Consider the following 24,704-nt stretch of genomic DNA (forward strand, 5'->3'; position numbering starts at 1 on the left):
CATGCGACCACAACCTTTGATTTTGCCCCAACCATTTGGCTTCTTCATCCCTCGTAGCACATTTCCGTTTACTTTCACTCTCTATCATCTGCCATGGCATGAAAGACCGACGCCTTGAGGCTATGCCAGCAAAATTCAACCTGAGCGGTTTGCACAAGTAAGTGAACATTATTAGGCAAAGTCAGGGGTGGCTCATCCGCTTCACAGCTGGCTAGCCACCAAACACGCCGGGCCAGCGCATTGCTAGCATCGAGCACCAAAGGAATTCCTGGATGCGAGGTGTGGCACCCCTGGCCAGCGCCCCTCAGCCGTCCAGCCGGCCAACAAATGAAATCGCTCTCCAGCAACTTGGGAAGCTTGTGGAGGACGAGTAGTTTGACACTAAAATAGTGCCTTTTTTTCGACGACTGACTTTGCTGCCCGCATCCTAAGCTCTTGAAGTTTGACCTGCGGGAATTCTCTTGCCTCCCTGCCGCCGTATTCGCAAGTGACATGCAGCTCTGTCTTGAATACGGTAGCCCTCGTCATGGAAGCCATGTGGTGCCAGTACAGTTTCCGCTCAACTGCAAATATCCCCCTAGAGGCCAGCATGCTCCTCTATCAGTAGTATTCTCTGTGCCTTTCAGTTGGTGGGGCACCAGCTTTTATCGGATGAGTGCCAAGGTGTCTACAGACTACCGGTGGTCTTGCAGTCAATGGTGGTCTAACTACTCGTACAGATCTGTGGCGCCTTCCATTGGGAAACTAACTGACGTGCTATCCGAAATGGACTAGCAACTTTTTCTGGCCACAATAGGGTCACAGCAATGACAGAAAGAACTAGGGCACAAAGTAAGAATCACAGCCTATCCTCAACCCTGGCGCCTTGCAAGTCAGAAGCTCAACAGGAGTTTAGGAGCTACAAGGTCTTGTCCCACGACCGACAACCGGGAAGCCAGACTATGCTGTCTTTTCAAAACTGGCGCATTATGTTTGAAGCCGCGCCAAGACTTCTACTTACTCTACGCTCAGTGTTCCGTGTTGGGGGAGCAAATAGCGCCACCCTGGCAATGCAGCCGAGCGCTGCTTACAGCGCTGGCTTGCTTTGGGTCACGCCGGCCGAGACCAACTACTGTTGCTTCGACGCGACAGAGTTGGCCTTGGCCATCTACACTTGGCCAGGCGAACAGTACCAACGACAATCCTAGCCAATTGTCTCGTACGGAATGATACATCGCACCCAGCTCATCAATTGATGGTTTTTGTATACCAACCAGTGCGAGCAGACTCGCCGGTGCCGGCTGTCGGCGAGGCAAAATTGCTTAGTCAGGAATTCCATGTCGTAAACGCTGTCGCCTGCCAGGCGACAGCTGTCTGCATCATCCAGTCGTGGAGATTGCTGTTTGCCATCTCCAAGGGTCTGTAGCGTAAAATACTACTCATTCGTTCGCTTCATTGGCTTTTTCAGCGTTTTTCATGTTAAGCGTAACATTGCCGCATTGCTTATGAACATCACTTCAGCATTTTACCCCCGCGCAAACGCCTTCGTCGGACCGTGATGGCTGCGTCGTCCACAGAGAAAAAAGAGCTGCAGCTCGTCGAGACTGTCGAGTTCAGAATTTTGGGTGTCGCCAACAAGGAGCAAAAGCTTCATGAGCTTCTACAGCGCTATCTGGCGCCTCTTATATTGAAGGCCGCCAGCGACCATGCCAGTGTTCGCGGGAGGGTACGCAGACCTGGCCCTGATATAATTGCGAAATATTCTAACATGGCGCAAGGTTATCCAAATATTGACTCGTCTCAAAACTTTTATTCAGCCGCCACAGTATGTAACACCAAGCTGTGGCCCATGACTAGTTGCTTACCAGCCACAGAGTCATCTTGCCTGTCAAGGCGCTGCTGGAGCAGTACAAGACAACCGACTCTATTGTCATCAAGCAGCTGGATCTCTCCTTCATATTGCACAGCCTCGATCGCATCGATGTGGAGGATCGGCGGGATCTACTTCCTGTCGCACTCAAAGGCCTCGTGGCAGACCAAAATCAGCCGCGGGCAGCGACCATGATCAACATCATCCTCCGACTGATTCTAGACATGAGAATACCGCCGCGTGGGAGCAAAGATGATGAAGCCTTCAGGAAGGCCCTTGGACTCGAAGACGCTGCTGATGCCAAGTATCTCGCCTACGTGCTCGGCATCTTCCTTCGACTCCGAGCCACATCGGGCTCTCAGACGTTGGCCCAGTCCAATGCCACACTTACGAGCTCGGAGCTAGCTCTTTTCCCTGCCGAAAGCTCAGACATGGAAAAGATTCTTCGCCGCATATCTGAGCTCAAAGTCAAAGTGGTCACCTTGTTCGCAAGTGCCGCCTTTACCGACGAAGAGAAGTTCCTGCCTGCCCTCTATGCCGCTGCCAGCTTTGACGGCAGAGTCGCCTCTACGGGCGATGAGATCATAAAGAGAACCTCCGTCTCGTTGGAAGACCAAGCACTCGTACAGCGCCTGTTTGCTGCCCATGCTGTGCTCCCCGCCGCCAATCGTACTCGAATCCTCGGCATGCTGACCAAATCGGCCATTTCGACAACCATGACAGACAATATCATGAACGTCGTGACACTCGACTTTATGCCTGTAGAGGAAGGGTCGCCTTCCAACGCGTTACAGCCATCGAGCACTCTAGAACGAACTAAGCTTCACAAGGCGCTATTTCAATACCTTTCCTGGGTTGCCCAGATTGGCCCCTCCAAGCAAGATTTCACGATTGGGCCGCAGCTCATTCAAAAGATGCGCGAATACGTTGAAAGCCAAGGCTGGCCTGTCGGCGAATCCGGCACCGCTGATGAAATTAACCTCCGATCGCGCGCGTACGAGACGATTGGGCTGCTGGCCCGCAGTTCGGACATGTCAACAGATGACAAGCTCAACCTAGCGGCTTGGCTCTTCCGCTCACTTTCAGAAGATTCTACCAACGACGCCATCGTCAACATCGACGGCGCTATTTCCAGCCTGACCGCGAATATTGATCCCAAAGACACGGCCGGCAACATGATGCTCAGAACCATGTTGCTCACGTATATGTCGCTGACTGACGAGCCTCCAGCCGTTCGCAGCACCCGCCATGCCGTTGTCAAGTGGGCGAACCAATGCCTCCCGTTCTCCGATGTATACGCCCGGTGGATCGACATTCTGGCCATCGCTGGTCAGTACAACGAACGCAACGATGTCATCGAACAGGGCCATAAAGGCCTTGATCCTTGGACTTATTTAGCTCACAGCCAGGCTAATACCAAAATGCCTGACTGGAAGGAGATGGCGGTGGCATTTTTTGATTCGCTCATTGAGCCTGCCCCTGTGGCGGATGGAAAGTCCGTAAATGGGCTGCCGACGCTACCGTTGCGCCCAGTGTTTCAAAACTTTCATGGGTCGCGAATTCTTGCCTTCCCTGTCGCTCTCAAGTACTGCAAGAACCTCATGCTTCTCTCAGCGCTGAATGACTTCACTGTCCAGCCAGACTGGATGCAAGCTCTGGGTGCACAGCTGAAAAACGACATGACAGCCCAGAATCAAGTTCGCGCATATCTGCAAAAGGTGGATTCAAAAGAGCTCGTGTTCTATCTCCAAACCTGTCTCGATGGTGCCTTCGTCCAAGACGTGTCCATCGTCGAAGACTGCATCCGTTGCTTTGTTGAAGTGGCGTCTCTTGCCCCAGCCGAGACCATCGGCCACCTGACTGGGCAGACGATAAATCTACTTTCTCTTGTCAAATCCAATAATCGAGAGATTAGAACACTGGCCGCCAAAGCTGTTGGAATACTGGCCGCGCATCCAGTCAATGGTACCGATGCTGTCGCCAATTTCGCAGTCACCCTGCATAGCTTCTTTGGCAACGCGCAAAGAAAGGCTGGCCCTGATCTGAATGCTGCAGAAGGTGCATTGATGGCATTTGGTCATTTACTGTCTCGTTGTGTCTATTACAACCGCGACCTGCCACAAACTACGTATCCACTGTCGTATTTGTCGGATGAATCAACACCACTTTCACTTTTCGAGGCAGCTTTGGACTCGTTCGCTCAACTCTGGTCTGCTAAGCTGTCTGTGCCTTCGTCTGACGGCGATCACAGCTTGGAAGTGATTATCAAGAAACTCTCGGCACAGGCCAAGAAGGGCAACGAGCGTGCCATTGCCGCGCTTGGCCGCCTCGCATCTGCGATTGACGTCGGCCAAATCGAGGGCACCACCTCTGACGCTCCAGAATGGGAGCAAGGCACACTGGGCACTATACTCACAGGGCTGTTTGCACTTCACGAACTAAAGCAGGTCGAAATCCACTTCACCGTGGGAGAGGCCGTCACAGCGGCCATTGCTCGATGGGACTCTGATCAAGTCAAACTGGGCATAGACGTGGAGTGCCGGGGCAATGGGTTTCAAAGCAAGGCGCTGGGAACCATCATCTCCGCCGTTCTTGGTAAGCTGTTCGCTGACTGCAAAGGCACCAAACCATCACTTCTTAAAGCGTCCGGAATCTGGCTATTTTGTATTGTTCAATACTGCTCGCACATTGAACAGGTTCAGTCCCGTCTACGAGAGGCCCAGGCTGCCTTTATGCGCCTGCTGAACGCGCGCGATGAGCTTGTGCAGGAAACAGCCTCCCGTGGTCTGTCCCTCGTCTACGAAAGGGGCGATGCCGATCTCAAGTCCGCACTGGTTAAGGACCTTGTGTCGGCTTTCACTGGATCTAGCACCCAGCTCAAGGTAGAGGAAGACACGGAGCTGTTTGAGCCTGGTGCTCTGCCTACTGGAGAAGGAAGCTCCATTACATCATACAAGGACATCGTCAGCCTCGCAAACGAAGTCGGTGATCAGCGCTTGGTGTACAAATTCATGTCTCTTGCTGCCAACGCCGCAACTTGGTCAACCCGATCTGCTTTTGGCCGTTTTGGTCTGAGCAATATTCTTTCAGAATCCGAGGTCGACCCAAAATTGTACCCAAAGCTTTACAGATACCGTTTCGACCCAAACTCCAATGTCCAACGATCCATGGACGACATTTGGAAGTCTTTAGTCAAAGATTCGAATGCCACAATAGACCAGCATTTTGACGCCATCATGGAGGATTTGTTAAAGAGCATCCTAGGTCGCGAGTGGCGCATGCGAGAAGCCAGCTGCGCCGCCGTTGCCGAACTTGTCCATGGCCGGCCATTTGTTCAATATGAGAAATACTATCGGGATATTTGGACGGCAGCGCTCAAGGTTCTTGATGATGTGAAAGGTAGTGTCCGCGAAGCGGCACTGAAGCTCTGCATGGGCCTTTCAAATGGCCTTGTGCGCCAGCTGGAGGAGAGCAACCACAGCGCAGCCGCCAAGGCCATGATGAAGGAAGCACTTCCCTTCCTGCTATCCGAGAAGGGCATCGAAAATACCGTGCAAGACGTGCAAATCTTTGCCACTATTACTGTCATGAAGGTTTGCAAGCACGGTGGTGCTTCTTTGCGGCCATTTATTCCCGAGATTGTCTTTCACATGCTCGGCTTGTTGAGCACGATTGAGCCACAGCAAGTCAACTGGCACTACCAGCGAGCCGGTGAAGAAAGTCGTGACCAAATCGACAAGCTTCGATCGCAAATGGTGAATCAGTCTCCCATCTCTGAGGCTATCGAAAACTGCTTGCGCTTTATAGACGCCGACGTCATGCTGCAATTGGCGCCAAAGCTCGAGGCCACCATCAAGAGCGCTATCGGTATGCCTACCAAGATTGGATGTAGTCGTGTACTGACTACACTATTTACGCGACACACCAACGACATCAAGCCACTGTCAAGCAAATTCCTAAAGCTGCTTGAAAAGCAGACTCTGGATAAGAATGACGAAGTCAGCCAGGCATACGCCAGAGCAGCTGCTTACATTATGCGGGCAGTGGGAGATGCTGATAGACGGCGCTTCTGCAGCGGCTTGGTGGAGTTGTACTTCAATGGCGAGGACGAGAGCCGCCGCCAAAAAATATCAGATGTCGTAGTCTCCTTGGCTAAGATCTCGCCCGACCACTTCTCTAGCCAAGAAGCCGACCTGCTGCCTTTTGCATATCTTGGGTCTCATGATACGGACGAGTATACCAGCAAAGTCTTCAAGGAGGTTTGGACCCAGCATGCCGGCAGTAGCCGCACTGTCATGCGATACATCCCAGAGATTGTTGCATTGGTTGAGCGCTGTCTAGCCACCACGCAATGGGCACTCAGACACACAGGCGCATTCACAATTGCTGCCATGGTCTCAGACGTTGTTAGTGCAACCAACACGACAGGTGGTATTGGTGAACCCAACTGCAAAGCTCTCTGGCCTGTCTTTGACAAGGCGCTAGCACTCAAGACGTTTCCCGGCAAGGAAAAGGTGCTGGCGTCGTTTCCCAAATTTGTCGAGAGTGGCCCCGTATTCTGGCGAAACAATGAGGAGGTTGCTGCGCAGATGAAAAAGGTGGCTATCAGAGAAGCAAAGCGCAACAATGACGAATATCGACCACACGCATTTCACAGCCTGTGGGAGTTTGCCCAAGCAAGAAGTGACCTGGACCTGCTGAGCGAGATAACCGACATTGTGACTCCGCACCTGGATGCTTTTATCGACGAAGATAAAATGGACGTGGACTCCAAGGAGGACAAGAGTCCGGACACGGCGCAGAACGGCGTCGAGGCCATAGCGCGCGGCTACACGCGGGCGTCGACACGGGATGTTGCTGCTGTTGCTGCATCTGTCATCAAGACGCTGCAGCCATACCTCTCCCACGACAAATTCGGCTCCATCAAGCGCGAAGTGTGGTACAAGTGCGTCACCGACTTTATGACAGAGGCTGTCGAACTGAAGAGCGCAACGAACGCGACGGACAACGCTGCCACGTTCTCAAAGTACCTGGAGAGCCTGGACCTAAACAAGGCGGAGACCGGCACGCATCCGCAGCGCGTGCAGCGCATAGACGCACTGGCGGCAGCGCTCAAGGCGCAGGCGGCTGGTGTGTTTGTGATGACAGCAGACGGGAAGAGAAAGCTTCGTGAGCTGGTGGAGCGGGCTATTCAGGAGGAGAGGGCGACGGATTTGCAGCGGCTGTGGAAAAGAATTCTGGATGAGCTAGCTTAGGGCTCATAGCACATAGAAGTACATAAAATGCATTTTATAAAAGAGGATTCATCACACGTTTGGCCTCCTCGAAGTTTTTGCGCACATTGTTACAACCGTCTAACAAAGTCACCTACCTAAGGCGCTGGACTCCGGGACTTCTAGCTTCTGAGATACTCTTTGCCATGCCCCCTCCCTCTTCACTCTTCATTCCCTTGTGCACGCCGCTTCTCGTCCACCGGATACGACACCCCTAGCGTCGGATGCTGCAGGATGCTCCCCTCGAGCGACTCGACGCTCCTCCCGCGCGACCAGTCCACGATGCGGTCCCACCTCGTGCACTGGTGCGTCGTCGCAAACGTCGGCCACGGCACGCGCACGTCGTCGCGCCACTGGTACGTGTGCAGCGCCACGTCGCCGTGGCACATGAGCACCTGCCGCAGCAGGTCCAGGCAGTGCTCGACGTGTGCGCGGTCCACCTCGGGCCGGTTAGGGCTCGTGTAGTACGCCGGGTAGAGGGCCTTGCGCGCGCGGTTGACGCAGTGCAGCGTGTGGTAGACGTCGAGCGTCACGAGGTGGCTGTCGCCGGAGGGGGTGTCGTGGAGGGCCACCGAGGTGAGGTTGGCGACGAGAAGCTCGGCGGAGGAGACGCGGATGTTGTTGTCTGCTTTCTGTCGTCAGCGGAAGTGCGTGCTGGGAAAGCAGCGGGGTGAAGAAGGAGAAGAAGAAGAAGAGGGAGAAGGAGAAGAAGAAGAAGAAGAAGAAGAAGAAGACGGACATTGGAGGAGTTCGTCCCAAGCTGCGTCTATCGTGGGGCTGGGCTCGCCTCGGTACTTGCTGGTTGAGTTGTCGAGGTTGTGCGTTATGGTCAGCGTCTCGTACTCGACGGCCTTTTGCGCGGGTGCTGCGAGAACAAAGTTAGCCCAACTACTTGCCTTTTCATCATGCGCAAGTGACAAAAGGCTTACACGAGATCATGCCCGTCTCGCACGCGCACTTGTGTGCCGCGCGCAGCCGGATGCTCCATGTATAGAGCGCAATGGTCATGGCGGTGTACCATACAATTGCCACAGCATGTAGCCACGTCTTTACATGTCTGTTTAGTCTTGACCGGGCTGACAACTCCGGTCGCAGAAGCTGTTTCTCTGACGGGTGGAGGTCCTCGCTGAGGAGGCTTTCCGTGTCTGGCGAGTCTTGGCCACCGATCAGCTCGTGGTCTCTGTGCATTTTTATGAAGTCACCGCATAGATAAGAATCACACGAATGGAAATAACAAGTGAAAAAAAGGATATGAGACTTTTCTGACACACAGACTCGAGTAGTATTCACGGTTCTGAATAAGACGGGGTCCTCGGCTGCAACATAGGATGGCGGCATGCATACATGTATGCATGCTCCCCACCTAGTAGGCCCAACTACCGGCCTGTCGACCCCGACATTCTGGCAGCCTGATTTGCGTGCGCCACGATGCATCCTGATCCTTGGCTGTAAGGTTACATCCAAGCCCGCTTCAGAGTGAGCTTCGTTTGTAGATCGTCGCTCTCGTGCATTCGGCTGTGTGTAAGCTGCCAAAGAGGACAGACTGGCTTGGTGGCGGGGTTGCGTTGCCGTCGTCCATGGGCCTCCGTGTAAGTGAATGGAACAAACTTGCCAGAGTACCCAGGAGGCGAAGCTTGGCAGTGCAAACCTTTACACGACAAAAAATGATTTCGGGGAGAGCCGCTTCTGAGGACGCAAAAAAATCACAGATCACAGCTATCTTTCTTTACTATTGTTTGAAGTTTTGTAAAAGTTCGCAAGCTCGCACCTCTTTGTATGACTTGGTAGAACTTCATTTATAAGTCGTACTATGGGGAGATTCTATATATCGTATCTACTACTAGAATTTTGCCATGCTGTAACCAGACCGATCTATGTCGTTCACCTTCCCATGCGATCTCCGCCCGTCGAAGACATGCGAGAGCTTTACTCCTCGTCCGCAGAACGCTTGCCCCAGCCCACCGGCATGAAGTAGAGAATGTCGGGGTTCTTGGCATTGGCCTCGGGCTGCTTGGCGGCATCTACCTCGCCACGCTTCTCAATAGCCATCTCGGTGCGTTTCTCAGCATTCTCCGCAGAACGCTTGCCCCAGCCAACGGGCATAAAGTAGAGGATGTCGGGGTTCTTTGCAGCCTGCACGCCCTCGGTGTCGACGGGCGCGGCGAGGGCGGCGCCAAAGAGCGCAAGTGCGATGGGAACAAAGCTCTTCATGACTTTGAGCAAAGGGAAAAAAGTTTTTTAGTGGTTTGATTGAATGATTTGCGTTATTGATGAGACTGTTGAGGAGACTGACATCCTGGATCTCTATAGCTATATGTACCTCTCAATTGAAGCACTGATTGAAGGCATCTCGGGGCCGCGCAACGTTGCAATACGTTCATTGCTGTGCACAGTGCGGTAAATCAGAGTCAATACTCGTTTCAGTCAGATGGCTACCTCTTCCTTGTCGCACAAAGCTCCGAGGCTTGCCCATTAGGGTAGAGTATGAGGGATGGACAGCCACAGCCTAGGTTCGGACACTTTTTACGTCTTGCCGCCGGCATAGAATATTGATTTACTTATCCCTATCAATTAATTTCTGGAAATCTTCATTAACGATAGTGTCTTTAATAGCGATGGCGACTGCGGATTGGCCTTGTAGCGTTCGTCTGGTTGAACAAGTTAGCGATGCTAAGTGGCAGCAAGACGATTTCGCAAAGTGCCCGTTACCCAGCAGCCCAATACATGATTCAAAATCACAGACTCTATACATTTTACAAAGTAACTCTTAAAAGTCTTCAATTACAGTTCCTCGCCAGCTGCGAGCTGACTTTGTGGCCCAAGTCAGCACCCTCCGGTGGCTTGCCCCCACCAAAAGACTCCGACGTCGTTTCCCCCGCATGTCAAATTTGCTGCCGAAAACGGTACCAGCCGAACTTTTAATACAAATCGATATGCATGTCGTATTTGCTTGGCTTCTCTTCCATGCCAGGCAGTGGAGATCCCTTCTCCTCCCCCGCTGGCATAGCTAGATGGCCGGCAGCAGATTCGCTGAAGGTAAGCGTGTGGCTGGGCAGGTCATACGTAGTATGCAATCCTGTCTTTTATTGTCGACTTTTTTTCCTCAAGAAGAAGTCGCCGCACTCAGCCCGAAAAGTAACGTTTGAGGGGATCCTTCGGCAGCTGCAAGATGGACGCGTAAATGGGCTCGTTCAGAACGCCACGCAATGCGTGCATACGAAGCTGGGCTGCCCGGCTCGTTCAGCATTCTAGACTTGCAGAAACGCTCAAATTGTTGCTCTCAAGTTCTGTTGTAAATTTTGTGAGCGTATCGCGAATTTTTGAAATGCTTGGAGCTCTGTTTCACAAGATGAATGGCAGAACGCGTGGTCGAACTTCGGATGAGGTGCCGTTCCTGGCCGACGAGGAAAAAGACAGCTTGGACTTATCACAGTCGCCGGCAAGGCGCGATAGATGGGCCAAGTGGTTTATTTTATCTTCTGTCCTCAATATTACAGTTCTGATACCCATCTTTGCCAATTGGAGACTACTCGGGCTGGGCCCTAAGAAGGCGTACATACCCAATGAGATATACTGTGAGTACTACTGTCACATCACAATGACAACCCAACTGACCTTTTCAAGCACCTGCACAGTCAGTCATAGAGTATGAGACGGTTCTTTTCACAGGTGGCCTCAAAGGAGACCCGTCGCCGTACATGGGCTCGTCCGGCGAAGTCGATGCCAAGTGGGAAGAACTATACGGCAGTACGTCAAGTCCACACTGGTGCAACCAACCTGAACTAACAAAGCACCCGTCTTAGAAGCGGCCGTGTCCCAAATCGATGCGGCCATGGCGGCCAAGCTCCCGAACGCGACGACGCCGTTTAACGAGGACCCGAGCCACTACATTGTGACACTCGACGTCTTCCACCAGCTGCATTGCCTCAACATGATGCGCAAGCTCGTGTACCCGGACGTCTACCCGAAGGATCTGACATCAGGGTCGGCCGAGAGCAGGGACAATGTCGTCCACTTTGAGCACTGCTACGAGCAGCTGCGGCAGTCGCTCCAGTGCCACTCGGATGTGAGCACCATCTTTTGGGAGTGGAGTGAGAGACGGAAGAGGTATCTAGGGAATGCGCACACGACGCACACGTGCAGGAGCTTTGAGAAGATTCGGCAGTGGGGGAATGAGAACAGAGCGCGGACGGATCTGGACTTTTATACCAAGGTCGAGGGAGCACCCATCTACCAAGAGGCAGATTAATGAATACAAGTCGGCGCAGAGAGCCAGCCAGGAGAGTCTCAATGCACGTACTCTGCTTCTTTTCTTTTTGTTTCTTTTCTTTGAGCGCAACCACGTCTATGATAATTGATTATTCCACTGATTGTCTCGTCCTCAAGGATAAGTAACAAGGCGATTGCCAAAAGGTCCAGAAAGCAACGACCGCAGCTCGGCAAGCATAAGAAGAGTGTCCGAAGTGGATTTTCGAAAGCACGAGATGACATTTGAAGATTAAGCAACAGAAACTCACTACGAGTCGAGATGGCACTTGGTGACGTCGATGTTGCTTCAGTGTCGGCGAATGTGTAGGTGTAGGGTAGCTTCGCGTCGGCGAGCCGTGGCGGGGCATGACTGTTGCGTCATGCAGGCGGGCCAGAAGGGTGCCTGGCGACTCGCGATTACGCTCACTGGAGCTCACTGATGAGGGGCAAAGCAACCAGGGCCAAGCTTATTCTTTGTTCAAGCGAGTCCCGCCATTTGTTTCGACAGATGCCGTTTCGTTCTCGCATCTACATCTTTTTACGATATTGGGGGTAATGATCTTTGCGAGCGCCTGATTCATTGCATCATAGGTAGCTCTGGTGATTCACGCACCCCTTGCCACAGGCGACAGACTGCCTAACCCGCCCGCTGGAAACGGAACCACCTGCCCTCGCCACACGAACCTTTCTTCTTTTTCTCTCAACTCACATTGCTTGCTTGCCCGACTTCGACCACCCATCGCGCGGCCGACGGTCCCTAAGAGCGAGTTTCACATTATTCGCGATTCGCAAAGACGGCTTCCTGGCGCTTAGCTCCAACCACCCCGAACCTGTGAGCTTCCACTGGCGCGGAATTGGCGGCACAACCCTCTTCGCCCCCAACAAAACGCCGAAACTACGAGGCGTGTGCCCACCATCGAAAGGGCAGGGGACGATTCGCATAGAAAACGATACATAGACTGGAAAAAGAAACACGATTCAGCATGGACGTGGACGAGGAAAATATCAGCAACTTTGCAGGCATCACTGGCTCAAGTACCGATGTCGCTCGCGGTTTTCTCCAGATCGCCGGCGGCGACTTCGAGCGTGCTGTGGCCCTCTTCTTTGAAAATCCAGAGCTGGTATCTGGCATGAGCGCCGGTTTGTCTGGCGCTGGCGGCAGCAGCAGCGGCGGGCCTTCGGCGGCAACGGCTCCTGCGGCTACATCATCATCGCGGTCCCGACTGGGTGCTTCTAGAGAGGACTCTAGCGGCGTTATACACATTACTAGCGACGACGACGACGATATAGACTTCCACGACGCAGACAGCGGCGCCGATGACAAGGATAACGACGATGAGGACGGCCACGCCGCGGCGCTGGCGGCCAACTACGCACAGGAGGACGAGGACGCCGCCATGGCCAGAAGACTTCAGGAAGAGCTTTACCAACAGGGTGGTCCGGCCGCCGAGTCAGAGGTGCGCGCACCGATTGCGAGAACGACGGAGACGCTCGTGGGCCCCGAGGCTGGTTGGGGACCAGAAGACAACGCGGCTTTCCTCGAGAGCCTTCGCCGGCGCCGACCGGCAGCTAGTAAGACTACCAACACCTTTTTGATTAAGAAGGCGGTAACTAACTGAGGAATAGGAGGACGCGGTAGTGGTGTAGCCGGTCCGTTTGCACAGGGTATCTGGGCGGATGGCCCGCCGTCGGCAAGCACAGCGGCCAACGGCACGCATGCGCGGCGACTCCAGGACCTGTTTCGGCCGCCATACGAACTCATGGTACGCATGTCATGGGACGAGGCACGCACGCTTGGCAAAGGCGACCAGAAATGGATCCTAGTCAACTTACAGGACATGAGCGACTTTAACTGCCAGGCGCTCAACCGCGACATTTGGAAGGACGAGTCCATCAAGGACCTGGTGTCGGAGAATTTCATCTTTCTACAGTATGACAAAGACTACCCCGACGCGGAGGAGTATCTTACGTTTTACTTTCCCAACCGCACGCACGAGAATCCGGACAACTACCCGCACGTCTCGATCATCGACCCGCGCACAGGCGAGCAGGTCAAAGTCTGGACCGGGCGGCCGTTCCCGACTGCACGCGAGTTCCACGCCGAACTTGCCGAGTTTTTGGATCGGTACAGCTTAGCGGCCAACAGCAAGAACCCCGTGGCCAAGCCTAGCGGGCCCAAGCCAGCCGTGGTGGACGTGGACCGCATGACAGAGGAAGAGATGCTGGAAATGGCGCTCAAGAACAGCATGACGGGGCCTGGGACGGGCGGAAGCGGCAGCAGCGGCGGTAACTCGAGCTCGACGCCGAATGTTCACGATCCGGACGCTTACACCAAGGCTGGCACGAGCAAGGACGTGGAAGACGCAGCAATGGAGGATGCGGCAGAGGTTGATGCAGGCTCAGCTGCGTTTGCGCAGATTTCGTCAACGAATCCACACACAGAGCCAGCCAACGACCCGGCGACGACGACGCGGATCCAGTTCAAGCACGCCAACGGCCGCGTTATCCGCCGGTTCAAGGTGTCGGACCCCGTGCGGACGCTATTCGAGTGGCTCAAGGCGGAGCCTTTCGAGGGCAAAGACGGCGTGGTGTTTGAGCTGAAGAAGATGCCGCAGGGCCAGGACCTGATGGAGACATTGGACGCGACGATTGAGGAGGCGGGACTGAAGCAGGGGACGGTCATGATTGAGTTCATCGAGGACTAGTTGGATCGTGGGCTTTGGGCGTGCGGTTTTAGGCTCTGTCCTAAGCTACCGGCAACGACGGATTACATGAAGTACAGGTCCGGGGCAAGGAGAGTAGACTACCGAGACGCAGTGGCTTGCAGAAAGCCTAGACTTTTGCTCATTTATTGGCCTGCGGGGGAGGGCGGAAGCTGGCTGCTTATCTTTTTATTGATTGCGCAGCGGTTAGTCTCGACATCGTAAAATATATCCCGAAATGAACAAGACAATGAATATCAGATTGGCCGTGTCAACTAGCGCGAACACCCTGGCGTCTACTGACATATGTAGACCGTGCGCGACCGGGGATTGTAGACGAGACAAAGACAACGAGGGAAAGAGCGATAGCATGAGAGTAATTTCGAGGCAGATCAAGGCAGCTTGGTTTTTTTTTTCTTCTTTCTTTCTGGCTTGATCCTGTCGGATGGGAGGGGGAAATGACTGGCTGTCGATTGTCCGGGCGTCGTTGTTTACAATGCAGCAACACAGGCGGTCGAGAGCCAGCGGATGTGGCGGCGGGCTGTGGCTTGGCTGTCATGGCGGGGCACAGCTAAGGTACGGAACGGCTGTTCCAAGGCGAGCTTTGTTTGTTATGCATCGTACCCAATCAATAACAGATGGCCACGGAGGCTGGTACTCAGGGAACAGAGGCTAAATAGAGGTAGAGAAGGCGAACCGAGATGGGGTTTATATGATTCAGACGCCCTCATAACTATCTACCACTGCCTAGTTACCCAACAGAAGGCATATCCATGTGCGCAGTGACGACAATGGTGCGACAGTGGATACCTCGCTGTAATGTGCCTGTTTTTAGCGTGGTTCCAGAGCTGAGCCCGCTGTAATTAGGTGTACATGCCTCCACCGGGCACCGCCGCAGCGGGCGCAGGTACCTAAGCCACCCCGCTATTGGGAGCCCGGCCGCTGTAAACACGGCCGCCGCCAAAACCCCCACTCTCTTGCCTCGCCAACAGCTTTGCTACCGCCACCTCGTGTGCGTTGCGTTGCGTCGCGTTGCCCTTTGATCTTTGTCTCTCTCGATCGTTTGGATCTGGCCTCTGGAATTTTGCATCTGACTTTTTCCGTCATTTGTCTTTCCCCTTCTTTGACCCCCTCCCCCGGCCCCCCCTTGCTGCCAGCTGAGCGTTGGTGCTGCGTGCCGTAGCTTGCACTTGTGCAGTGGTCGCCTTTCTTTATTTCTGTCTTGTCGAAATCCCGTTTCTTTCGCCCTGCATGCCGCTGCTGGGCCGTGCATACTGCATCCTGCGCCTCGAAAGCCTCGTCCTCTGAAACCGTCACCGCTCGAACCTAGCTCACGATTTTCTCTCCCTCTCCTCTCTACGCCCGACGTCGAATTGAATAACCTGGGTCGGGTTGGAACAGTATCGGAGCAAGCTGCGGGAGCTTGCCCGCACTACCACAATGACGGAGCGCCACGACGCGGACGTTGCTAACGAGGCGCTCCTCGACCCTCAGCTGCTATACTCCAAGGAATACTGCATTGGTGAGCAACAGCTGTCCGAAATGCTCCGGCGGCAGCTACCTATCCGGCTCAGTGCGGACGAATGCTAACGGCTACTAGGCGGAGGCAGCTTTGGCAAGGTATACAAAGGGTACGGATGAACGCCTCCCCCATCTGTCTACGACGCTAACTTTTTCCAGCGTCGACAAGCGCACTGGCGCGGCCGTCGCCATCAAGGTCATCGACATTGAAAACGCCGAAGACGAGGTCGAAGACATTATTCAGGAAATCGCCATCCTCTCCGAACTCCAGTCTCCGTACGTCACCAAGTACTATGGCTCCTACTCCAAGGGTGCCGAGCTCTGGATCGTCATGGAGTTTTGCGCCGGCGGCAGCTGCGCGGACCTGATGAAGCCTGGCCTTATCAGCGAAGACTACATTGCTATCATCACTCGCGAGCTGCTCTTAGGACTCGAGTATTTACACGCCGACAAGAAATTACATAGAGATATCAAGGGTAGGTTTGCAACTCCGTCGAGCATGCCCTGTACTGACAACTGTAGCTGCCAATATCTTACTGAGCGCCGCTGGCCAGGTCAAGCTCGCTGACTTTGGCGTCTCTGGCCAGCTGTCAGCTACCATGACCAAGAAGAATACGTTCGTCGGCACCCCTTTTTGGATGGCGCCAGAAGTCATCAAGCAATCGGGTTACGACCACAAAGCCGATATCTGGTCGCTCGGCATCACCGCTCTCGAGCTGGCCAACGGCGAACCACCCTACGCCGACATCCACCCCATGAAGGTTCTCTTCCTCATCCCCAAGAACCCGGCGCCTCGTCTCGAAGGAAACTTCACCAAGGCATTCAAGGACTTTATCGAGCTCTGCCTGCAGCGCGACCCCAAAGACAGGCCCAGCGCAAAGGACTTGCTTCGACACCCCTTTATTAGAAGAGCCAAGAAGACGACGTACCTCACGGAGCTGATTGAGCGTCATAGCCGCTGGTCGGCAACGCACAAAGGCGATGACGACGATCACTGGGACGCCGCCTCGGCAGGTGTCCCCACCAGACGCGAGAGGGTTGACGAGGACATGTGGGATTTCGGGACCGTCCGGCTCGTTGGTGACCGTGGCGGCATCGTGCCGCGGCCGGGCCTCAACGACCTCACAGACAAGGGCAGAAATGCGAGAGCAGGGAGATCACTTGAGAACTCGGATGACTACGGTGAGACGAGACGCGAAGTAAGCCCGACCAAGGCGCGTGACTTTGCCTTCGATGCTAGCGACACCGTCAAGGCCACGTCGAGACAGTCGAGCCCGCAGCGGAAGCCGGTGCCGCCAGGAATGCAGTCGCCCGCCAGGGTCCCCTTGCCGGCAAGCCCCATGAAGACGGCGAAACATCTGCTGCCCGAGACACCGACCAGCTCAAAACCTTTACCCCCAGTCATGCAAGGCCAATCTCCTGACTATGACCGGGAGCTGCAGGCCCAGCTACAGCAAGATATGAGTGTGCTGAGTTTGGAGTTCCCCACCCATAACTCACCTCTGCCAGAAAGAAAAGCGCCCCTCGCGGAAAAGCCGCTGCCGCCTGTACAACAAAATCCAGACTCGAGGCCATCGTCACGCATTGGACCGATTCACCTGCAGGAAATCCCTCCTTACCGAGGCAGCCCCTCGTCACAATCACAATCACAATTTGCATCTCCGCAATCGGCAGCGTCGCAAGTCAGAACACCTGTCAAGTCGCATTCCCCAGCGCCAGACTTTGCCACGCCATCATCGTTCCCGTCTCCGGCACCTGCTAACCCCAACGGCGAGCTGGACGCGCTCAACGATGTCATATTCCCGGCGCTAGAGGAGGCCCTTAAGAGGCGGGAAGAGCGACTTCAGCATGCGTTTGCCGCTGAGCAAATGATGACGGTGAAGCAGCAGAGAGCGGAAGTGGCGCACGACAAGCTGCGCAAGTTGGTGTACAAGCTCGCACACGTGTGCAAGGAGATTGACCACGTCGATAAGGCAGAGCCCGTCGGGATGGGCCGGGATGTAGGAAACTTCCTGGAGGGCTTACTGGAGGAGATTTTAGTACGCGTCGAGCCTCTAGATGAGGAGGAGTTGACACAATAGTGTGGTGCATCGTGAACAGAAGGCCGGCGTTGCATGAAAAGGCAGTTTAATGAAGATCATGAATGAGTTGTCAGAGGGGCAGCAGGGCATCTTTTTTTTTTGTTTCCACTCCAGGTTAAACGGCAGGTATATATATGGGTATCCCATGCATTTGTCAGAGGATAGCTGGTAGAAGGAGACGAGGCGCATAGAGGTATACAAAATTGTTCACAAGACGAGAGTCGGATAGATGGCCCAGAGATGAGTTCGCGATAGGATATACGGCTTGAAACGTGTAAATAAAGCGTCCTTTTTCATATCTTTTTCTCTCCTTGGGTTACTGAAGTGGAAATTGTGTATCCTGCGCTTGTTCTGTCGTGGCAGAAAGAGTAGGACTAAGCGATTGGTGACACTCGTAATTATGGGAGACAAATATGCGCATCACGTACGATTGGCCTACAAATATATCATATTGACATGTGAAACTGAACGATGAAGAACGGTTCTCGCTCCGCCGCCCATGTGCCTACCCAAAACTGCGCCACACTTGGCAGCAGACAACTTGCCAACAACCGGTTGGAGGCCGCACGCCACAGACCCTGCTGCGCCACACTACCCACCGCTAAGGCTGCCGTTTAAGCTTGTCGCCATCGCTGCGTCATCTCGCCCAGGCACCCAACAAATGGCCAGCTCGGACACTGGCGGCGCCCTTCGCGGCCCTATGAGCGGGATGGAGCGAGAAATTCCAGTGGCGCAGCTCGATATGTTACAGCTGAGGTGGCAATCGGCTCGGAAGCTGTACGGCTCTTGGGAAGGCCGCGTACACATGACGCAGTCCGCTCGAGGCCGTGGTACATTTCTGTAGGGGCATATAAATAGATGACGAGGCCTGGCTTGTGATTTTATGTTGGGGCCTTTGCGACTGATAGACTTTATAAGGAATCCCTAAGCTGCAAGATGGGCTCTCTGTTCCTATCCGACGACAACATTTCACAATCATCACACGGCACTCGCAGACGTGACATGGCGCCGACCATTGAATCCTCCCTGGAGACGCAGGGCCTCGCACACGAGCAGACGGAGCTCTTGAATCTCATTGACAAGCTCCAGTTTGCGCAGCTCGACAATGTCAAGCTTCCGCAAATCGTCGTAGTCGGCGACCAGTCGGCCGGCAAGAGCTCCGTCCTCGAGGCTCTCTCTGGCACACCGTTTCCACGCGATGCTGGAGCCTGCACAAGATTCGCCACCGAGATTCGACTTCGCAGAGCAAAGGAGACGAGACTGAAGGTGTCCATTATTCCCGACAAGACACGGCCGTACAATGACCAGACCAAGCTGCTGCAGTACGGCGGCGACGTCACCGGCGACATGCCCTTTGAGACGCTGATGCGCGAAGCCACAGAGCTCATTGCGCCCAAGAATATACCCGGGCGGTTTGCGGCCAGAGACATTCTGGTGGTGGAAAAGACGGGCCCAGAGATGCCGCTTCTTACACTTGTCGACTTGCCGGGCCTGGTTCGTGTCGCCAACCGCGACCAATCCGAGGCCGATATCGCGACCATCGAACATCTCTCCGATCGCTATATGAAGAGCTCCCGAACAATTATTCTTGCCGTTATTGGCGGCAACAATGACTATGTCCAGGCGCCGATTCTGACCAAGGCTCGCCACTTTGATCCCAACGGATCCAGAACGATTGGTGTCCTGACCAAGCCTGATATGACTGAGGGCATTGGCCTGGAAGACAAGTTTGTGGAGCTCGTTATGAACAAGGACGACGAGAATCACTTCAAGCTAGGCTGGTACGTCTTGCTCAACCCCGGCCCTGGCGAACAGTGGACTACGGCTGCGGACCGCGATCGCCGCGAGGCCGAGTTCTTCACTCGTGGCAAATGGGCCAATCTGCCACCGCAGATGTGGGGAGTGTCCTCGCTGCGACAAAAGCTCAGCAGCCAGCTGCAGCGTCACATTGGCAAGCACGTCAAGAGTCTCCGCCGCCAGATCCAGCAGGCCCTCGAGCGCTGCGACGGCCAACTCAAGGAGATGGGCGAAGGCAAGGACACTGTGGAGGAGATGCGGTTCGAGATGGGCGAGCTGTTTGCCGCTTCCAACAATCTAGTCACACCCGCCGTCAACGGCAACTACAAGAATCCATTCGGCGAGCGCTTCTTTGCCCGGCAATCGAGCCCCAAAGGCACGCCTTCACAAAAGCTCCGCGCCCGGGTCCGTGAAGAGAGCGAGCGCTTCTCGCGTCTGTTTCGCCAGCAGGGCCGCAAAGTCAATTTTGCCCAGCCCGCGGCCGTCAACGGCCTCACTGCGGCCGGCACTGTCGGCGACCAGAGCAAGAAGGACTTTGCGCAGTACGAGGTCGAGCCGCTCCTGCGCCAGATTCGCGGCAACGAGCTGCCGCTCGACTCCAACCCGCGCGCGCCGTACATTCTATTCCAGGACTACTCGCGCAACTGGCCCGTGCTGGCGCAAGAGTACAAGGACAACCTGAGCGTCATCTGCAGCGACTTTCTCGCCGACGTCATCCGCCACATCTGGCCGATGCGCATGCGCGACCCGCTGCGCTACCACTTTCTCGAGACCAAGATGCGCGAGCTCACGGAGCGGGCCGACCAGGAGCTGACGCGCCTGACGGACGACATGGAGCTGGAGATTCAACCTTATGATCCAGAATACGAGGAGCGTCTGCGAAGGTGGCGCGCCGAGGCGACGGAGAATGGCGGCACGTATACCGAGGCGGAGGAGGTGCTGGAGAAGATGCTCATCTACTACGACCTGACGGCGCGCATCTTTACGCGCAACGTCATTACTCAGGTTGTCGAGCGTCATTTGCTGCTTGGCATGCTACGGCTCTTCAACCCCGTTGAGATTCTGCGTATGCCCAACGCGACGATTGAGTCCATTGCCGCCGAGAACAAGGAGACGCGCGAGCGCCGCCTGACGCTCAAGGAGCAGAAGAAGGCGATCGAAGAGGCGCGGAGCATCTGTGCTAGCCTGGCGATGCGGAGTGATTTGCGCGCCTTTGCTGATGAGGCGGACGATGATGTTGACTCGGACGCCGAAGCACCGTCGAGACGAAACACTGTCAAGAGACAGTCGACGGCGGCGCAAGCAGCACCGCCACCACGGCGCTCCGTGGAGTCAAACCGCCAGAGCTATCAGGATGAGCGCCCCCGGCAAAACGTAGACACCGCCCGCCCTCGTCCTCAGCAGCCCTCGGCGCCAGTTGCGCCTGCCACGCCTAGCATCCATAACGACCAGCCTCGTGAGTGGGACTCACCGTACTACACGACAGCCTCGTCGACGCAGCAGCAGCAGCAGCAGCAGCCGCCCCATGCGCCGCCGCCGCCGCCGCGCCCGCAAAAGGTGGGCTACGAGGAGACGAATGGGTATTATGAGGCTGCGCCGGTGCAGAATGGCGCGAGAGGAAACAAGGATAGCGCAAGACAGCGTCTTGCGGCGGTGATGCGGAGTCAGTAAGGAAGTGGGATGGTGCCATGGACGACTTGCATGTAGGCGTTTTGGTGGGATGCGCGTTTGATTTGAATACATAGAATGTACAATTGAACTACGATTACTATAGTATGACCGAATTGCGTCTTTGTTCGTGATGCAAGCCTCGTAGAAAAAGGCCCATGGTGAAAGTCAAAGTATAATCAAATATGGCACATTAATCAACTGATACACAGTATTCGGATACAAACGATATAAACGCAGTATTCTTGTAACCAAGCAATCTATCTTACCATACAACCAATTCCTCATCCTCCAACCTTGAATCTAGTTTCTCCATTCCAAAAAAAGCGACCGAGAAAGAAAACTCCAACTCCAACTCAGTTTGTCTACTCCGAAGCCCTCTTCAGGCCAACCCACTCGGGGTAGTTGTACAGGACAAAGGCGTCGGTGGCAACGCTCGCCGCCGCGCCCATCTTGACGTACCGGCGCGTCTGGGGCGTGAGGTTGCGCCACGCCCAGGAGGTGGCGCCGGTAGAAGGGGACGAGGAGGTGGAGGTGCCCATGCTGATGCCGGAGGACTCGGCAGAGGGCTTCAGGACGCGGCTGGAGGTGCAAAAGGTGGCGGCGCGGCGGGCTGCGGCGCGGGCGAAGATGGTGGCAGGCATGGTGTAAGTGGGAGAGTAGTCTGTGCAAGACAAAGATTTGTGTTTTGAGGGTTTGTATGTCTGATTGATTGTAGGATGGTGGGTTTTGCTGTGTTGAGTGATGGTAGAGTTTTGTCTTTTGGATGTCGGATGCCGAAAGGTTTTATACCTTTTGTTGGCGATGTGGTTGCTGCATTATGGTCATGGTGGTGGTTGTAAGCGTTATGGTTAAGTGTAAGCGTGTGAGGCTCGACTCCACCAAAGGACGCGTTACGCAGGCTCCCGGGCAGCATGCCACACTCCGGCATGACTCCTGTGAAATTTTCGAAAATGGGCAGCATTCTCCTTTGGTCAAGTGAGATTAGTCTCATCTAGCAGAATGTACGGAGGAGTTTTGACACTCTGGTCTCCAGTGTCGTCGGCAATGTACGTGCCAAAGACGGACTCTGTGGATCCCAGGTTAGCTTGGCTTCCTCCGGGCGAATAACGAGCAAGGGAAAGGAATGACGTACGGATTTTATTGTACCTGGCCGCTTGCCAGACGTGGACAAGGACTAAAAAGGCAAAGAGGCAGAAGAGAGCGAAAGAAGCGCGCAGGATGGAGTAGACGTGGGGGACGCAGTCGGCAGCGATGATGCCGTCGGCGTCGGATTCGCAGACGGAGCGCTGAAGTAGATTGATGGCCGTCGTTGCAAGTCTTTTCGAAAGAGGGCTGGAAGGATCTGTGGTGTTTTGGGGTTGGAGAGCGGGTTCTGAGACGATGGGCATGGCACTGGCGAGTGCGACGAAGATGAGGATGGACAGCATGGCGAGTTGGGCGGTATTGAGGAAGATGGGGAATCGTAGGACTGTAGGGTTCTGGACTATGATGGGATTGAAGTGCTGCTTTCTTTACAACTGGTCCTGGCTAATACTATATACAGTCTTCTACGTCGGAAACCATCATCAGCGGAAGCAGCAATTCTCGGACCCGTTCTCGTGGGGTATTCCCTGGTGGGCGGTGCAAAAGTCCGATTGAGGGTGAGATCGCATCAGCACGGGGGGCAATTCAAAGGCGCTCGATTGCTCTACTTCAGCCACCCATCAAGTCCCCAGCAGTCGACGACAGTGGCCAATGTCCTGTGCCCGTCTACTTGGACGCGGCGGGTGCTGACGCGGCTGCCAACGCCTCGATCATCGCCTCAGCCTCGCATATCTCAAGCTCGGACTGCTAACAAAATACACCAAATATTCTCCAAGAGAAGCACTAATCCAGTCCAGTTTCCGTGTGGCTCGAGGCGGCTGTGCTAAATAAAGCGGCCGTGTCATGGTCAGCCTTACACGCAACGGCCGGCCTGGTGGGTCAGACCTCGGACTCTGGCAGTGTGGAGTGTCGAGTCGAGTCCGAGCCGGCATATCCCAGTCCATAGCGGCCCTCCATTAAACAGATTGCGTATGATATGAGTAGAGATATAGCCTAATGCTAGTGTACTTGACTGACCATGGCGAGAAAACAAGGTTAATATGTTCTCTAATGAACTGAAAAATGGATGCCACCGCAAGATAGCTACCACGTGCTGCTATTCATAGAACTCCTGTCGAGGTTTCACGCAGCTTGGCAAGGTGATCTCTTCATGTGTTTTCATTATCATTAAGTAATGTGCGTCCTGCGCGGATTTTTGATACAAGATCTATCACAGCCCCCGGCTGCCCAGAGATGCGACAACGCAATCGATCAAGAGTGTAGTGCCAGGCCATTCATACAGATCGCCGACGGACCAATTCACAAGGCGAATACTTCCTTGCCACCTGCCACCATCGCGATACAGCACCAGCCTAGAACCTGCTCTCTTTGCGCGCACCCGCCAACTCGCCGATCGTATCGCGCGCCCAGTCCACAACGGCTTTGATCATGCCCTGGGGCCTGTTCGCCTTGGCGCTGAAAGCACTGCCGCTGCCGCCGTCGTGTGCGGGCTCGGTGCCCATGGTCGGGAGGACGTTGTCGCCGGCGGAGAGGCTCACAAAGAGCGCAAAGGGGACGAGCCAGACGCAGAGGCCAAAGTACGAGGCAATCATGGTGAAGCTCGGGACCTCGACATCGTCGTAGTACGAGGCGCGCTGGTACGAGGCGGTCTGCGAGTCGGAAAAGTGGCGGAACCAGACGTAGTGGTCGACAAGGACGAGGACTGCCCGGGGCGCGTGTTAGAAGGGGGACGAGAGAGGGTTAGGGGACCGCGGGGGCGGGTGTAGAGCGCAAAGCATACCGCAGGAGAGAATGAAGAGAGGATCCGACAGCTTCACAAACGGGAAGCGGCGCATGTTGCCCAGGTACACGACGTGCGAAACGATGCCGAGGAGCGTGGCCCAAAAGGGAAAGCCGTCGACGATTAAGAGCGTGACCTGGACGCCGATGATGGTGTAGATGGTGCGCGTAAGGAGGCGCTTGGCAATGACGGTGTGCTCCTCGACGAGCTCGGAGAGATAGTACAGTCCCGACGCGATGGCGAGCGTCAGGAAGCCAAAGCCGACAATGGCGCCCGCGTAGCCGATCAGGGGAAGAATCCACATGTTTGGAAGCTGGAAAGCTCGAAATGGTAGTAGGAAAAAAAAAAAGAAAAGAAATTGTATATAATATCGGAGCGAATGGAAGAAGAGTAAGGCGCCTTTAATGAGTGTATGGCATGGCCTGAGGAAAGTTGTCGCGTAAACGGGAGCTTCGGGAATTGGAAAAAGGGTTGGCTGGTTCAAAGGAGGCAAAGGTAGGAGAGGTAGCTTCGGACAGATTCAGGGATGACGAGGCAGCGAGATGCGCAATGGAAGACACGCCACCAAAAAGTTGCTTATCGATAAGCGGAGCACCGCACGCGAAAAAAAAGTTGAGCGGGGGCCCGGCCCGAGCAGCGACACCGACTTTGAGGCTACGACAAGCATCACGACGACGAAATTATTTAACACTCCAGCCA

General features: G+C 54.8%; 10 protein-coding genes across 10 annotated transcripts; 5 read left to right on the plus strand and 5 right to left on the minus strand.

Moving 5' to 3' along the window:
* Positions 1-1,537: 1,537 nt before the first annotated feature.
* Positions 1,538-7,104, plus strand: LMH87_010260 (uncharacterized protein; the record flags this gene model as incomplete). Its single annotated transcript, XM_056197392.1, has 3 exons — positions 1,538-1,705; positions 1,758-1,804; positions 1,854-7,104. The coding sequence occupies 3 exons, from the start codon at positions 1,538-1,540 to the stop codon at positions 7,102-7,104; spliced, it is 5,466 nt and encodes a 1,821-aa protein (XP_056054446.1).
* Positions 7,105-7,283: 179 nt separating this feature from the next.
* On the minus strand, positions 7,284-8,130 carry LMH87_010261 (uncharacterized protein; the record flags this gene model as incomplete). Its single annotated transcript, XM_056197393.1, has 3 exons — positions 7,284-7,747; positions 7,862-7,987; positions 8,052-8,130. 3 exons carry the CDS (start codon positions 8,128-8,130, stop codon positions 7,284-7,286), a joined length of 669 nt encoding a protein of 222 aa, XP_056054447.1.
* Positions 8,131-9,048: 918 nt separating this feature from the next.
* On the minus strand, positions 9,049-9,333 carry LMH87_010262 (uncharacterized protein; the record flags this gene model as incomplete). The annotated part of the gene is made up of 1 exon (XM_056197394.1): positions 9,049-9,333. The coding sequence occupies one exon, from the start codon at positions 9,331-9,333 to the stop codon at positions 9,049-9,051; it is 285 nt and encodes a 94-aa protein (XP_056054448.1).
* Positions 9,334-10,447: 1,114 nt separating this feature from the next.
* LMH87_010263 (uncharacterized protein) lies at positions 10,448-11,371 on the plus strand (the record flags this gene model as incomplete). Its single annotated transcript, XM_056197397.1, has 3 exons — positions 10,448-10,697; positions 10,747-10,869; positions 10,926-11,371. 3 exons carry the CDS (start codon positions 10,448-10,450, stop codon positions 11,369-11,371), a joined length of 819 nt encoding a protein of 272 aa, XP_056054449.1.
* Positions 11,372-12,353: 982 nt separating this feature from the next.
* On the plus strand, positions 12,354-14,075 carry LMH87_010264 (uncharacterized protein; the record flags this gene model as incomplete). Its single annotated transcript, XM_056197398.1, has 2 exons — positions 12,354-12,942; positions 12,997-14,075. The coding sequence occupies 2 exons, from the start codon at positions 12,354-12,356 to the stop codon at positions 14,073-14,075; spliced, it is 1,668 nt and encodes a 555-aa protein (XP_056054450.1).
* Positions 14,076-15,512: 1,437 nt separating this feature from the next.
* LMH87_010265 (uncharacterized protein) lies at positions 15,513-17,674 on the plus strand (the record flags this gene model as incomplete). The annotated part of the gene is made up of 4 exons (XM_056197399.1): positions 15,513-15,594; positions 15,673-15,703; positions 15,753-16,069; positions 16,116-17,674. 4 exons carry the CDS (start codon positions 15,513-15,515, stop codon positions 17,672-17,674), a joined length of 1,989 nt encoding a protein of 662 aa, XP_056054451.1.
* Positions 17,675-18,610: 936 nt separating this feature from the next.
* LMH87_010266 (uncharacterized protein) lies at positions 18,611-21,142 on the plus strand (the record flags this gene model as incomplete). The annotated part of the gene is made up of 1 exon (XM_056197400.1): positions 18,611-21,142. The coding sequence occupies one exon, from the start codon at positions 18,611-18,613 to the stop codon at positions 21,140-21,142; it is 2,532 nt and encodes an 843-aa protein (XP_056054452.1).
* A 362-nt stretch (positions 21,143-21,504) lies between these two features.
* On the minus strand, positions 21,505-21,783 carry LMH87_010267 (uncharacterized protein; the record flags this gene model as incomplete). The annotated part of the gene is made up of 1 exon (XM_056197401.1): positions 21,505-21,783. The coding sequence occupies one exon, from the start codon at positions 21,781-21,783 to the stop codon at positions 21,505-21,507; it is 279 nt and encodes a 92-aa protein (XP_056054453.1).
* A 330-nt stretch (positions 21,784-22,113) lies between these two features.
* Positions 22,114-22,569, minus strand: LMH87_010268 (uncharacterized protein; the record flags this gene model as incomplete). The annotated part of the gene is made up of 2 exons (XM_056197402.1): positions 22,114-22,208; positions 22,275-22,569. The coding sequence occupies 2 exons, from the start codon at positions 22,567-22,569 to the stop codon at positions 22,114-22,116; spliced, it is 390 nt and encodes a 129-aa protein (XP_056054454.1).
* A 1,008-nt stretch (positions 22,570-23,577) lies between these two features.
* LMH87_010269 (uncharacterized protein) lies at positions 23,578-24,309 on the minus strand (the record flags this gene model as incomplete). Its single annotated transcript, XM_056197403.1, has 2 exons — positions 23,578-23,927; positions 24,006-24,309. 2 exons carry the CDS (start codon positions 24,307-24,309, stop codon positions 23,578-23,580), a joined length of 654 nt encoding a protein of 217 aa, XP_056054455.1.
* Between the last annotated feature and the right edge of the window lie 395 nt (positions 24,310-24,704).

This window comes from Akanthomyces muscarius, chromosome 5 (genome assembly GCF_028009165.1).
Source record: "Akanthomyces muscarius strain Ve6 chromosome 5, whole genome shotgun sequence".
Taxonomy (NCBI): domain Eukaryota; kingdom Fungi; phylum Ascomycota; class Sordariomycetes; order Hypocreales; family Cordycipitaceae; genus Akanthomyces; species Akanthomyces muscarius.